The following is a 16426-nucleotide window of genomic DNA, read 5'->3' as shown; positions in this document are numbered from 1 at the left end:
TAAGACATTGATGAAAGAAATTGAAGATGACATGGATAAATGGAGTGATATGCCATGCTCATGGTATGGAAGAATTAATATTGTTAAAATGTTCATACTACCCAAAACAGTCCACAGATTCAATGCAGTCCCCACTGAAATATCAATGGCATTTTTCACAGAACTAGAAAAAATAATTCTAAAATTTGTATGGAACCACAAATGATCCTGAATAGCCAAAGCAATCTTGAAAAGGAGAACAAAGGCAGAAGTATCACACTACCTGATACTACAGTACAAAGCTACAATATTCAAAACAGTATGGTATTGACATGGAAACAGATGTATAGATCAATGGAATTTAATATACAGCCTAGAGATAAACCCACACATACATGGTCAATTAATTTATAACAAAGGGGGCAAAAATATTCACTGGGGAAGAGATAGTCTCTTCCATCAATGGTGTTGGGAAAACTGGACCACTATCTTACACTGTATACAAGATAAATTAATAATAGATTAAAAGCTTGAATATAAGCCCTGAAACCATAGAACTCCTAAAAGAAAACATAGGCAAGAAGCTTGTAAACATAAATCTTACCAATCCTTTTTTTGGACCATCTCCTGGTCCAAGGACAACAAAAGCTTTAAAAAAAAAGGGGGGGGGATTACATTGAACTAAAAACTTTGTAACCGTGAAGGAAACCATCAACAAAATGAAATGGCAACCTACTGAGTGGGAGAAGATATTTGCAAGTCAAACATCCAATAAGAGGTTAATACCCAAAATATATAAAGAACACACACAAATTAATATAAAAAAAAAAACCAGCCTGATTTAAATATGAGCAGAAGACTTGAGTAGACATTTTTTTTTTTCCCATGAAAACATACAGATGGCCAACAGACACATGAGAAGTCCTTTTTCATCACTAATCATCAGGGAAAGGTAAATCCAAACTGGAATGAGATATTGCCTTACAGCTCATGCACAACAAATGCTGTTTGATAGCATTTTACCCACAATAGCACTTCTTTCAAAATTGGAGTCAATCCTCTCAAACCCTGCTGCTTAGTTAGCTAAGTTTATGTAATATTCTAAATTTTTTATTGTCATTTCAACAAGCTTTACCAGGAGTAGATTCGATTTCAGGAAACCACTTTCTTTGCTCACCCATAAAATGCAACTTTTCACCTGTTATGGTTTTATCATGACATTGCAACAATCCAGTCACAAATCCAGTTACATCTTCAGGCTCCACTTCTAGTTCTCTTGCTGTTTCTACCATATCTGTATTTACTTCCTTCACTGAAGTCTTAAACACTTCAAAGTACTCCCTGAGGATTGGAGTCAACTTCTTCCAAACTCCTTTTGATGTTGATATTTTGATCTCTTCCCATGAATCACAGATGTTCTTAATGGCATCTAGATTGGTGAATACTTTCCAAAAGGTTTTTAATTGGCTTTGTTCAGATCCATCAGAGCTATGGCAGCTATAGCCTTATGAAATGTATTTCCTTTTTTTTTTTAATGTTTATTTTTGAGAGAGAGAGAGAGAGTGGGGGAGGGGGAGAAAGAGAGGGAGACATAGAACTTGAAGCAGGCTCCAGGCTCTGAGCTGTCAACACAGAGCCTGACGTGGGGTTTGAACCCATGAATCATGAGCTGAGCCAAAGCTGGACGCTCAACTGACTGAGCCACCCAAGTGTCCCTTATGAAATGCATTTCTTAAATAATAAGACTTGAAAGTTGAAATTACTCCTTGATCCATAGGCTGTGGAATAGATATTGTGTTAGTGGTCATTAAAATAACATGAATCTCATTGTACAGCTCCATCAGAGCTCTCGGGTGACCAGGTGCATTGTCAGTGAGCCATAATATTTTGAAAGGAAGTCTTCTGAGCAGTAAGTCACAATAGTGGGCTTAAAGTATTTAGTATACCATGTTTTAAACAGATGTGCTATTATCCAGACTTTGTTGTTTCATTGATAGAGCACAGGCAGAGGAGATTTAGCATGATTCTTTATTTTTTATTTTTATTTTATTTTTTTAGCATGATTCTTAAGGGCCCCAGGATCTTTTGAATGGTAAATGAGCACTGGCTGCAACCTAAAGTCACAAGCTGCATTAGCCCTTAAGAAGACAGTCAGCCTGTCCTTTGAACATTTGAGATGATGATTAATATGGCATATTCTGTTTTTTCTACATTGAGAATCTATTATTTAGTGTAGCCACCTTCATGAATTATCTTAGCTACATCTTCTGGAGAATTTTCTGTAGCTCTACATGAGCACTTGCTGCTTCACCTTGCACTAATGTTATGGAGGTAACTCCTTTCTTTAAACCTCATGAACCAACCTCTGCTAGCTTCAAACTTTTCTTCATATTTTTCTTTTTTAGCTTCAAATTCTGCAGCTTCCTCACCTTTCTCACCTTCAGAGAATTAAAAAGAGGGCCTTGCCCTGGATTAAGCTTTAGCATGAGGGAATGTTGTGGCTGATTTGATCTTCTATCTAGAACACTCAACCTTTCTTCATATCTGCAAGAAGGCTGTTTCACTTTCTTACCATTCGTGTGTTCAGTGAAATAATTTTAATATTAATTTCCTTCAAGAACTTTGCCTTTGCATTCACAAGTTGGCTAATTGTTTGGCACCAGAGTCCTCGCTTTTGGCCTATCTTGACTTTCAACATGTGTTTCTCACTACGCTTAATCATTTTCAGCTTTTTATTTAACATGAGAGACTTGTGATCCTTCCTTTCACTTGAACATTTAGAGGCTATTGTAGGGCTATCATCTGACCTAATTTCAATATTGTGACCCAAGGAATAAGGAGGCCAAAGGAGATGGAAAAGATGGAGGAATGGCCAGTGGAGCATTCAGAACACACACACATATTTATTAAATTCTCCATCTTATATGGATGTGGTTTGTGGTGCCCTAAAACAATTACAAGAGTAACATCAAAGATCACTGGTCACAGATCTCCATAACAAATATAATAATGAAAAAGTTTGAAATATTGCAAGAATTACCAAAATGTGACACAAAGTCACAGAGTGAGCAAATGCTATTGGAAAAATGGCACCAGTTTGATCTTCAAAGCACAGTAAGGTGAAGTGCAATAGAACGAGGTATGCCTGTATGTATTTTAGTTAATAATAATGTATCAATATTGTTTTTTTAATTAACAAATCTACCACAATAATGTAAGGTAATAATAGGGATGCCTTGGTATAGGCTATATGGGAAATCTCTGGACTGTCTTGGTAATTAAAATCAGTCATCATGATCCAAATTTAAATTTTGTTGTCTTTTGGGGTGCCTGGCTGGCTCAGTCGGTTAAGCGTCCGACTTTGGCTCAGGTCATGATCTCACAGTTTGTAAGTTCGAGCCCCATGTCGGGTTTTGGGCTGACAGCTCAGAGCCTGGAGCCTGCTTCGGGTTCTGTGTCTCCTTCTCTCTCTTCCTTCCTCACTTGCGCTCTGTCTCTCTCTGTCTTTCAAAAATAAATAAAAACGTTAAAAATAATAACAAATTTTGTTGTCTTTATAGTGTCTACTGAAAGAGAGTCATCAATTCTCTCCTTTAAATGCTAGAAATTCAGGGGTTTTGTGGCTAAAGATAATGTAAAGTTAGATTCCCCTCAGGGTGACTGTTATTGACACTTAAAGATTTTGTTTTTGTTGTCAAATATGTGTGTGTCTGGAGGTGGGGGTGAAGGTAAAGTTTGTTTAATAACTTCATTTTGGAAAAATTGCTATCCTTTTTGGAGATTTCAAATGTTTCAAACCTAAGTCTCAAGTTTATTCTTGTTAAAGAAAGGCATTTAGTATTAGGCACTTAGGTTTTTATTTTTTCAAAGAATTCTTAAAGTATACCTTTTAAAATAGTTTATATACTCTCCTATAATTTTGCATTGGTATAAAAGAGATCATCACATCATAAGAGTATTCTCAATCTAACAAAATTATCTTATGCAGGATCTTGAAAATTCTAACTCCCTCACTGAATTGAAAATGCTGTTAGACTTTATTGTGACCACTTTGGGGTATTTGAAGTGTCCTTTTACGTTTTTTTCCCATTAATGCCATGGTTTTTTTCTAAGAACAGAGTAAAGTGTTATAATGTTATAAAGACTTCCCCCCCCTCTAACAGCTTTCATATAGCCTGCCTTACTGTATCTATATCTGGTAGGGTAATACATTTCCTTCCAACCTCTAGCGTGTGAAGTTCATTTATCTTCCAATCTATGAAAATGAGTTAACTCCTAACAACCTCTGATACTCAACAGAAACACAACTGCACTTTGGAATTAGTAATTCATCTTTATGTCATAGTTTCTTATTTATCACTGCAAAATAGGTGTATAGCAGATATTCCAGTGTCAAGCACTACCAATAGAATTTCATTGCAAGAGAATTGTTTTAAAATCTATTGTTTGATTTTTGATCTTGTTAGCACAGATCAGTTTTTTCCCCTGTATGTTCAGCCTGGAACATTTAAACACAACAATCAAGTGCCCTGTTAGCCTCTGTACAAAATTGTGGTGGATTTACCAAAGTTAGTGACAGTCCCAATTAATAATTCTCTGTCATTCTTAAGAAATCAAGTTTTCTACATCCTATCTTTAATATTTTTAAAGTAAAGGAGAATAATGATTAGGTTTTAGGGTTTGTTTTTCCATATTTCTTAAGTCATTTTTACCAAATTAATCCAAGCCTCATTTTTCTAATATGTAAATTGATTGTTAGGATGTACAATAAAAAATCTAAAGTGCTCAGCAGAGTTTATTATACATAGTAATTGTTTCATAGATGATAGCTCTTGTTATTTTTATACTGTGCTATGCTCTGGTCCTGCTTCACATGCATGTAAAATAAGAGATGAGTTTGGGGAGATATCTTCCACATATATTATACTATGTTTGCTTTACTTGATCAACCGAGCCATAGAGGAGTGTGCCTCTTCTTCGGTATACAGAATTCACCAAATATGGAAAGATTTTGGCATTCTTACTTTATTTTTGGTGAAACAACCTTAAGTCTTTCAAATGTCTTTGTACAAAGTAAAAGTTCTAAGCAAAATATAGAACGATGATATTATTTATTACCGACAGAAACAGGCTTCTTTGAACATTCTATGCTGAAATGACTATTTAATAGTGTGATTCATAGAAGCGTTCTAGTCCAAAGCAAAGGCTTGAATGAAACAGCATTTATTTTATTAGGCAATAGTGATGTGTCTTTTATTGGTTGGACTCTGGTAAACATTTGACAACAAATGGTACTTTACCCAAAGAGACACGTATCATGCATCACATAGTCTAACCACGAACATTAAAGGTCTATGTAACTGTGAGCCTCAAATGGAAATACAAAAGACAGTTATCATAGAATCACATATGATTTAAACCCAGTCTTTTATTTAAATAAATAAGCATAGCAAGTTTAGGTGAGTCTAAAGGCTGCATATCACTATGTATGTAATGCAGAAATTGTGGAGCACATAGAAATCTATTTAAATGTAAAGCAACAAAGCATTTCCACATTACCTTGTGTTTAGAATTCCTGTCATTCATAAAACTTTTATTTTTTCAACAAACATTTTTCTAAGAATGGCCTTTTCTGTTTACCCCAGGAAAACTTAATATTTATAATTTTAAAGTGATAGTCACAGCCAAATATTTTATTTTTGAAATGTTTATTTTAAACATCTAACCATTATTTATATATGAAACTTATGGTAGCAAATAAAATTCTAATCGCAATATACGATAAAGACAAACAATTTTCATCTTTCAGTTCTTTATACAAAAATAGATTTCAAGAGGTAATATGCTTAACTTCAGAGATGTTTAAAGTTTATATTTCATTTTGTGACTCTATTAAGTTGGCTGTCTCTTATCTGAGTTGTCTAAAAGATGTAAGCTTAAGGTTAGAATTCTAGAAAAGGGTTTTGAGAAAGAGGATAGAAACTTTAAGAACCTGTTTTATACTTAAACATGGCTGTATTTTCATATACTTAACAATATTTACCTATTTATAATATTTTCATTCAAATAGCCCTTCACAAGTATTTGATTCCCTGCCAAAACATCCCCACAATGCCTCCCCAAACCACCTCATTTTAGTAGATTTTATTCATAGCAGGTTTCTCACAGGAGTTTTCAAGGACAAGAGATAGTTCAGTTAGTATGGTCATAGCCATACTAGAATATTCACTTTAATTCTAGAAAACTTTCCTAATTAATTTTCTGTAGCAAAAGTGCTAAGGGCTGGAATTCCCCCTCTGAATTTCTTCCTAGAAATGAGATTCAGAAAGCATAGGGGACTCCAGCCAGCCAGTCTGAGGACTTAGACAAGTGTTTCTTGTCACAGAAATAGCTAGATGTCTACTGTAATATCCTCATTTGATAGGCTCGCATGTTAATGATAGACAATGCTGATTTGCTACAACCCCATTAGTTTCACATATAAAAAGAACCATCTAGTTTTCAAAACTGAAAGTTCTATGTACTGTAACATGATTTTTGAAGTGATTGGTGGTGGTACAACCTAAAAATGTTTAAATAAATTATAAAATTCAGAGTGATTTTTAAATAACAGCATACAAATAGTATAAAAAAATTCCAAGATGACCATAAAAGACATAATAAAATTCAATTAAGTTTAGCTTGGTTTGAGAATCCTTGTCCCCCTCCCACACAATGTGGCCAAATGTACAGATAAGCACTTAATATAGGCATGATGATTATTGTGTATTGAGCCAAAAAGCATCACTACCAGTTGTTCTCAAATGTCCTTAAGCACTTCTGAATTTATAGGAAGGCAGACTGGTTTAGCTCTCAAAAGTGAACATTTTCTTGATTTTCCTTCTTGAGTAAAAAAAAGTAAAAAGAGTGAGAGACTGAAAACTGCAGCCCACCTAAGTTTAATCATTAATAGTGAGTTCTTTGGTGAACTTAGGTCCTCATTTTGGAGTTTGGAATCTGACCTTTCCCCAAAGATAAACACGCTTGTTGCAGGTTCTGAGGAGGGTCACTCCCTCATCGCCACCAGAAGAGTCCACTTCTCAGTGACTCCTGGCTGGGAACTGGATGCATTAGAGGGTAGCTAGTCAATATGATTCTTCTTGCTGTGCTTTTTCTCTGCTTCATTTCCTCATATTCAGCCTCTGTTAAAGGTAAGTTTGTGTCACCTTTTGCTTAACTTGAATTTTAATCACTGAGAGGAAAAAGTGTGTGTGTGTGTGTGTGTGTGAACAGTGAAAGAGTTTCTAACTAAATCGTCTTCAAAACTACAAAACTTTGGAATACTTGTGAAGGCATGACTGGATTGGAATGAAAATCAAATTCAAATTCCTACATACATTAAGGAAACAGAGGTCCCTTTTAGTTTCAGTCCCTTAGACTAATGTGCTCCTTGCTTCAATGTCTCATTCATGGTCTATTTTTAAAAGGGAGAAAAGAAATGCCAGCTATTGTTACCTGCTGCTGTTGGTCACTCACTGAATGCAGCTCCTTCATTTGAATTGTAAAAGAGGATTTTAAAAAATCAGTTTTTAAATTTTCTTCTAGTTGCTTAGCAATGTGACATCAAGAAGCATTAGGCTCAATGAAACAGGCACTTGATTTGCCAAAGAATTATGAATGAAATAGTAAAGTATGTATTTAATTGCATTGCCATTCAAAAGTGAGGATTATCATAAGTGGTGAATTAAAGAAAATAAAACTACATGGTATTGATGTAAGAAATAAGACTTATTGTCTTTGGATTAATAGTGTTGCTAGTTGTAGTTTCTACTTTAAGATAAAGTTGATTTTTAAAAATACATATGAATCGTATACCTTTCAGAACAAACATATTTTATGATGGTTTATCGGATGGTTTATGATGGTTTATGGGATGATTTCTAAAAACTGAATGAAATGTATTATTATGGAATCTTCTTTTAAATCAACCAGAATGTAAACAAACTCCTTGGATTTCTAAATGTTGCACCTGTAAACTAAACACTTTTAGAGTCTCTTACTAGGCTACACTGTCAAAACCAGTTGATCTAACACATCACTTAGCATGCATGCTAGGGTCCAGTTTTAATAACTATGTATCCTAAGTGATACAAAACAATTCACATTAAACTTCTAAAACCCTTTTGGGATAATTAGATTTTCATAAGTGAAATTTGTCTCAAGATTTCTCGTGTGGAAAATTTCCACATGAGGAGAGAAGACAATCTTTGTTATTGAAGCAGAAAAATGCAGGGCTAAATTTAAATTATTTTACCTAAGCAAATAACACTTTAGTTTCTTGAACTAAAGATTTCTTTAGTTTCTTAAAACACCAGTTTCTAAAGTGTTTAGTATTTAAAAATACAGTCCTTACTTGCTATTATCTGCCAAATGAATTGTAGAGTGTTTGAAATATGAGGGATTTATACACCATAATATCAAGCCTAATACCCTTATTATTTTGAGAAAAATAATTGAACTATGGTAGTTATTATATACTTCTATTTTTTTCTACTCTATAAAGGAAAAAAATTGGATAACTTGGTGTTTTCAAATGCATGCGGTTATAATGACTGAAACACACACACACACACACACATACACAACAATGACATACAGGAAATATGGTTTAAAATATGACAGATAGCTACCATGTGTTGTGTACAAACTCAGTGGTGAATCCAGAGTTTTAGAACCTGAAGCTTGTGCAATTTAGGGGGCATCTTGAGAAAAAATTGCAAAAACACCTTACTTTTGCAAATGTTACTGAAAGAAAAGATATGGCATGTGTGCACATTGCTAGGGTCCCCTTCCAAGATCTTGGAAGGAGCTTGGGCAAGTGAGGGCCCCAAAGCTTAAGCATCATTAGCTTCACGGTACAAGCTACCTATACCAAATATCATAAATAAAAAGTATAGAACTTGACAGCTCTCTCTCTACTTGAATGTGATAACTTTTTGTATTACAGTACCATGATTTTATTATAGATTCCTTGCCTTCTGTAATGATTGACATTTAAGAAACAAACTCCTTGTGAAAGTCTATTTTAAAATCAGGCCATGATAAATTTGGGCATCTCATGTATCACCTCAACACCCATGTTATATTTAATTATAAATGCAACTGTTTGGCAAATCCCCAGATCTGGGCAGATATTGAGCCCAGAGAGAAGATATCCCCAGATCTGGGCAGATATTGAGAGAAGGTGGGTGAGATTCGTACAGATGAGGGTCTATTTAGAAGAGATAGGCTGAGTATGAGTGTCCTAAAGACTCAAGTGTCCCCTACTTTTTCTCAATCATCTTTTGTAATGGTTTATCTATTTTCAGTGCATTCTTCGGGTGTGCTTTTACTTTTGCTAACCTAGGCATGAGCGTTCTGTTTATTAATCTTGTTATCTCTGAACACGACCGGTTCCTTTACTTCCAGTCTTGCTCTCCAGTCCCTGGCCTGACCCACGCTTTTCAGTCCATTCACATCAATCACATCTTCCAATCTTTTCCCCTTGTCCTTCATCCTACTCTTTTACATTTTGTCTTAGAGTTTTCTGTTGGAATCCTCAATTCCATTGCCTACCCTTACCACTGTTGCATGCGCCTTTAAGTCTCACCTTGAATTTACCTGTTTCAAGATACATATTTTAAGATATTTCTTTACAGGTTCAAAACCAAGAGTTTTGGTGCTTTTAAGTCACTTAAAATTTTTAAATGCATTTGAAGGGACATGTTGAAGAGGTTTTGTCTAAATTCGGTTTCAAAAAATGCCATCCCGTATATTCTATAGAGTAACATCCTAAGAAAGAAGTAAGTCAGCAGTATAAACAGAACATGCTCCCATCGCCAGTGTTGCCAGATCTCTGAATAACATGAACAGAGGAACACTAATCAAAGAGGAAAGGATAACAGGGACAATATTACAGCATGATCCACTTATTTGAATCATTTGAGGTTTTATCTCTTGTTTCAAGAGGTAGGAAAAAGATCTAGAACAAGGCCTATTCTTTCCTATGCTTTATCATTTCCACATCATAGTCAAGTTCTGATCTATTATATATTGTCTGCTTTCACATTCTTTTGACTGGTAAAGTAAGAGCAAGGAAAAAATGATCAACATAATACTTTGGAAATCTTTAAAATTTAAGAGAGGCTACCTTCCTACAAACTTTTCATAGTTATTTTAACCAGAAGATATCTTTATGTAGCCCACAAAACTTGGATCTTAGTAAATTTAAACATCAAATTCTGCATTCTATCTGCTATGTTGGGTTGAGAGCAGAGTCAGCTTTCGTCAGCTGTCTATAATGCTTACCTTTCAGAATTGCTGTGAGGATTAGATAAGACATGTTATTTCCTTTATGCCCTCTGTGGAATTCGATAGGCATGATAAAAAGAAGGCTCTCTGGCCAAAATGTCTTTCCTGATCAGAAAATCAATGTTTGAACCTGTAGCAGTGTCCCCAGTTAAAATGTGGAAGAGGTTGAGGTAGGGGAGGCAAGAGGTAGTCATAGACTTTATCTCCTCCAGGGTTTTTCCTGACTTTTTTTTCTTATTATCATGAGAGAGAGAGAGAGAGAGAGAGAGAGAGAGAGAGAGAGAGAGAGAGAGAGAGAGAGAGAGAACATGTGAGCAGGGGAGAGGGACAAAGGGAGAGAGAGGGAGAATTTCTCTCCACAACATGGGCCTTGATCCCACAACCCCAGGATCATGACCTGAGCTGAAATCAAGAGCCAGACACTCAGCCAACTGAGCCACCCAGGTGCTCCTTTCCTGACTTTTTTTTGTCTTCTGTATCTTATACCTGAGGTTCTGCCTGATTTGCTGCTTGGACACAGTGTATGTTTGTATGTATACTCTTGGATACTCCCCTCCCACACTTCCTTCTAGCTTTTCTAGATCCCTGTTCCTTGTCTCTGTATCCCCTTTCTTTGAAGGTTTGTCAAAATATATAACTTCACCACCCAAAACTTTCCTTTTTGACCTCATCTTCTGTAGTGTCTTTCACTGAATTCTGGCCTCTTTGGCCTCCCTGCTGTTCCTCCATTACACCTGCACTGCGCTCTCCTTAGGGCCTTTAAACTTGCTATTCTGTCTATGTGTGTGGAGGACTGGGGCAGGTGTAAGCATGGAGATAGAAGGGATGCCCTTCCCACAGATATCCATGTGGCCTAAAGCCTTTGTCCAGACTATTACCTTCTCACAAAGCTCTTTTCCTCAGCATTCCCATTCCCTTTCCTGTTTCATTTTTCTTCATTAGCAGTTCTAACATTTCTAATATGCTTATATACTTTTTTATTGCTCATCTCCTCATTTAAATGTAAGCTCCACAAAGGCAGACATTTTGTCTGCTTATTAATTAGTACAGCCCCAGAGCCTAGAAAAGTGCCTACCACCCAGGTGCTCAGTTCATCCTTGTTGGATGTATGAGTGAATTCCTAGCTCCCTCCCTAGGAATGGAGAAGAGTTCAACCTAAAGGTTTAGTTGTGTGTAGTACAGGCAAGAGCATGGTCTCTAGAGCCAGACAGCCTGGGTTCAAATCCCGACTCTATCATTAACTGTCTGGGTCATCTTGGGGAAAATGTATAATCTCTATGCCCTTCAGTTTCCTTATCTATAAAAGGAGACTAATAATGGTACCTACCTCACTGGGTTTTGTGAGAATTAAAGAAGTTAATGTACATAAAGCACATTGAACAGTTTATTAGAGACAATGTGTTTTTTTAATTAAATTTTTTTGAAATGTTCATTTATCTAAAAGAGAGAGAGGGAGGGAGTGGGGGAGGGGCAGGGAGAGAGGGAGACACAGAATCCAAAGCAGGCTCCAGGCTCTGAGCTGTCAGCACAGAGCCTGACACGGGGCTTGAACTCACTGACTGAGAGATCATGACCTGAGCCCGAAGTCGGACGTTTATCTGACTGAGCCACCCAGATGCCCTGAGACGATGTGTTTTGACCATTTTTTTTCCTCTCAACAGGAGGCACTATAGTAGATGATGGAGACAGTAGACTTCAGAAGTTTTCTTAATTTTTGGCTTTGCAAAGTAACTTTGTTTTCTTTCTCAGCTGCCTCTCTTCTGGCCTACTCATTTGAACTTCCTTTCCTCGCCCTCCCTCCATACGCATATTTCCTGAGGGAAGAAAAACTTATGGTTGCTTATTATAGTTCACTAGGCAATGCAACCCCATTAGCGCTGAGGAAAAATGTATACTGAAATCTTTTTTGACTATGTCCTGTGAGCCATAGATAGAAAATACACAGAGGGTTTACATGACCATAAAGATTTGATCCTCCTGTGTCACATTTCTTTGGGTTAAGGTAAGCTGAATTAGACAATGTGTAAACTGCTTCATATATCAATTATTTTGGCTCACTATACTATTTGACATTAAGCTGCCGATGCTAAATTAAAACTGGTACTAAAATCTTGTGTAGTAAAACATTATTTTCTTCAGGAATAGCTAATTTAAAATTACATATGTATAACCTTGAAATGTACCTTTGTACTAAAAGTTTACTATAATTAAATAAACTATAATATTTTTACTGTAATTAGTAGAGTTAATTGCATTGGGGGGGAGGATAGTCTTTAAATATTCAAAATATCCAATTTAAGGAACTGCCTTCTAACCCCTAAAATTACCTTGGCATTGATCTGTTGCATTGAAATGATATATTACTCACAAATAGTTTTTATTAATTTTGTAAAGCAATTCCTGGCTAAACCTCTACCTGGAATCATATTCATTTTACCTCAATAAAGCTGGAGAGAGAAGAGAAATCACATTCATATAATTAAAAGCAATGCAATGACATTTCCTTAAAAAAACTGTTCTATAGTTCAACCAGAGCAATATTTAGATGATCTGATTATTGATAAAGGATACAAATTAATGTCTGTTCTGAAATGGAAGTTTATTTGTTTGTTAGTTGTTCTTTCTGTTGTTGTTCAAGTCAGTGATTTCAGCAAATGGAGAATAGAATAGAACCATCTTTCATTTAGCAAATATTACTAAGTTCCCACTAGGCAGCACTATGCTGGACAAGGAATGCATTGATGGCAAGATAGCACACTCCATGGCATGACAAGTACCTTACAACTGAGACTTGACTTGTGTCACAATCTTTATGCAGGTCACACAACCGGTCTCTCATTAAATAATGACCGTCTGTACAAACTCACATATTCCACTGAAGTTCTTCTTGATCGGGGCAAAGGAAAACTCCAAGACAGTGTAGGCTACCGAATTTCATCTAATGTGGACGTCGTCTTACTGTGGAGGAATCCTGATGGCGATGATGACCAACTGATCCAAATCACAGTAGGTATTTTCTACCAGGGATGCAAAGATTAGATGTCAGCAAAGTCTTTGAGAAATGTTATCATTTGAGAGCAATTGTTTTGTGCTCTTGGTTATATATCCCTTTACTTTGTTATCTATCACTAAAATAAATAGATCTACAGTTTTGGAGTTTTTGCCAATAAAAAGTAATCTGGTCTTTCTAAGTTGTTGAAGCAAGCAAAAGAAGGCATATGCTAGTGAGTAACTATGGTATGATGTCCAGGTCTATATTTCTCGCTAATAGGCACATTAAACTATAACCCAGTTGAAAAGTTCTAGGAGTGAGGGGTCTAGAATCCATGTCATGTGAAAAACAATTAAGACTACTTTCACTGAAGGAGGAGATAATATTGGAACCTCTCAATTTTTCTGAGTGCCTCCATATAACGGAAGTACCAATGAGGAAGTGAACCCATTCTGTGTTCTTCCTGAGGAAAGAGCCAGGTGCTCTCCTGCATGGCCGTATTTGGTCAATTATGACAGTTTAGATTTATGTGTTGAGAAAGGAGGTCAAATCATATGGTCTCTGGGACCTCTTTCAGTTTTAATATATGGTTATTCCATATTTGCTTTCAAAGGCCTAAAGGCAATAGATTTCTCTAGTAAAGTCTGTTATTCTTCTATGTGTTGGTGTGAAGCAGGTACACGGGACCAAGATTTGTTCCATTATAACTGATAAGCAGTTGTTGATAAACTTTATAATGAGGTGTCATTGCAATACATGTATCAAGTGATCTTTGCTTCTTTGGATGTCTCTAATAGCTGTTGTGACTTCCAGATTGGCTCAAAACCTCATCATCCACCTCTCTAAACCATTTCTCAATAGAACAGTAAACTATTCTGCAGAAAACATTATGTACCTCCTTGTTCAGTAATCAGACTGTTCATCTTTAATTTTGTATATACAAGTGAAATACAATGGGACAGGATTCCTTTCCAAAAAATGGTAAAGAAAGTGAGGAGACCAGGCAGACAGCAATAGTCAAAATGAATAAGGAGAGTGACAGTGACAAAAAAGAGCTACCTTTCAGTCATGATTATTACAAACCTGAATTCACAGATTTATTAAAGTATCAGTATTTTTACCTAATTCAAAAACCTAATTTTCATGTGACTTCTCCATTATTTTAAAGTTAATGGCTAAGTCCTATGAATCATGAATTGAAAAGCAACATAATAAGTTATGGCCAACCCTGTTTATTGCTTTAGCATTTTATTTTCTAAAAGACTAAGATGGAAATAGAGATAGCAGGTTTTTCTAACATGTTTCTTTCCATGCTTCCAGATGAAAGACGTAAATGTTGAAAATGTGAATCAGCAGAGAGGAGAGAAGAGCATTTTCAAAGGAAAAAATCCACCCAAAATCATAAGAAAGGAAAACTTGGAAGCTTTACAAAGACCTGTGCTCCTTCATCTAATCCATGGAAAGGTAAAAGTGATTTTGGGGGTCCCACATCTTTTTTCTCCTACTTCAAATTTTTCCTTCCTTCTGTAGTTATTACATTGAAATGATCATGATATCACTACTTTTATAGTAAATGGAATTTTTTCAAGAACTAATAAGTAGAGGTTGCAAACTAAATGCTTCAGAAGTCAATCAAGGTGTTGAATTCACTTATATTTTCTAGCCATTTGTTTCTTATTTTTATGAAAATCTTTACAATAGAATCAAGTATTTGTTTATTGAGAGGCACTATTAAAAGGTATATTCCTTATTAGGAAGGATTAGAAAGATATTGTAACACATTAGGTCATCACAGATGATTGTGTACATCATTCAGGAAAGCAGACAAATTGTGAGAATGGAATGATCTAGCTTCATTCGATAAATGATATTAACTCATGAGACTATCAGTATCTGGCTAATGCACAAAATTGAAGCTTTTGAAAGGGCATGTCATTCCTAAGGTAGATTTGGTGTTTTAAAAAAGTACTTAGAGGTTATTTAAAAACGATGACTTTGAAAAGTATTTTTTTATATATTAAAGAATGAACACTATAACATCCATTTGTAAATTTGCTCAGAAAATTCTGTAAGTGTGCATTACTTATGGTTTGATTGTGATTTATTACAATGGTCTTAATATGTTTGTAACTGAGAAGAAACTGTGATCAGTGAAATACTAGGCATGACATATGTGGGTTTATGAAAAGTAGAGATATTATATTGACGTACATAAAAATGTATCTGTAAAGGTGTACACTCAGTTTTAGTTACCAAAGTAGAAAAACAGAGGGACCATTATAGTTAAAACTCTACACATCTGCAAAATGTCTCTAGATTCAAAATTTTTAAAGGTGAAAACAAATACTTTAAAATAATATAAATTTCGGACATGTGATATATTGCTAATCATGATCTGCATGTTTATATAAAGCAGTAAAAGGAATTCTTATGTTGTCACCTCTCCTACAACCAAATGTGAATCCCCATCTCAAGGATGCTTCTCTTCTCCACTTGTCAAAATACTTACCATGGCCCAGGCATTGCTCACAGGCCCTTTCTTTTATAAAGTTCATATCTTTCCAGTCAACTGGAAGTAATCACCTCTCTTTAGAACCCTCTTAGCACTTTGTAACTCACTCATGGCCCTTATCACTGTCCTTTTGGTCATTTGTGCCCATTACTAGATTTTGGGTTTTGGTAGAGAAAATTCCCATTCCTCTTTGTATTCCAGCCCCTCATGCTCCCCTTCATGCCCTTCCACTCCCTTCCTCTGCAAAACACCCAGAACCATGCCTTGTACTGACTGACCTGGTATTTTAAGAGACTTTCCCAACATTCTCCCAAACCCCATACTCCTTTAGGTTTATTTCTATTCAAGTGTTTATCATAGATGTTTAAGTCCTCTCTTTGTCTGCAGTCAGCATTCAGAGTAAGCTCATAGGCAGCAATTGTGTCTTTCACTCTGTATTTTCAGTGTCCTGCTCATAGTGGGGTCTCAATGAATGTAAATTAAAGGAATGAACACATAAAGTTATATGGGGATAAAATGAGTTGAACTTTGAGAAAGTCTGGGCTATTGTTTGCTGAATATTAGCTAAATCATATTGAGCACTTAATGTGCACCAGAGGCCGAAGGCATTACAT

At 35.7% G+C, this 16426-nt stretch overlaps 1 protein-coding gene across 1 annotated transcript in view; it reads left to right on the top strand.

The window, feature by feature from the left end:
• Positions 1 to 7006: 7006 nt before the first annotated feature.
• Positions 7007 to 16426, top strand: part of MTTP (microsomal triglyceride transfer protein) — a 47438-nt gene continuing 38018 nt past the window's right edge. Inside the window, exons 1-3 of the mRNA XM_058721823.1 lie at positions 7007 to 7169; positions 13127 to 13314; positions 14621 to 14764. Of these exons, the coding sequence (XP_058577806.1) occupies positions 7109 to 7169; positions 13127 to 13314; positions 14621 to 14764 (393 nt within the window). The 5' untranslated portion in view covers positions 7007 to 7108. The remainder of the gene's footprint in view (positions 7170 to 13126; positions 13315 to 14620; positions 14765 to 16426) is intronic.

This window comes from Neofelis nebulosa, chromosome 3 (assembly GCF_028018385.1).
Source record: "Neofelis nebulosa isolate mNeoNeb1 chromosome 3, mNeoNeb1.pri, whole genome shotgun sequence".
Taxonomy (NCBI): Eukaryota; Metazoa; Chordata; class Mammalia; order Carnivora; family Felidae; genus Neofelis; species Neofelis nebulosa.
The sequence above is the reverse complement of the archived record's forward strand: the minus strand, read 5'-3'. Positions and strand labels throughout refer to the sequence as shown.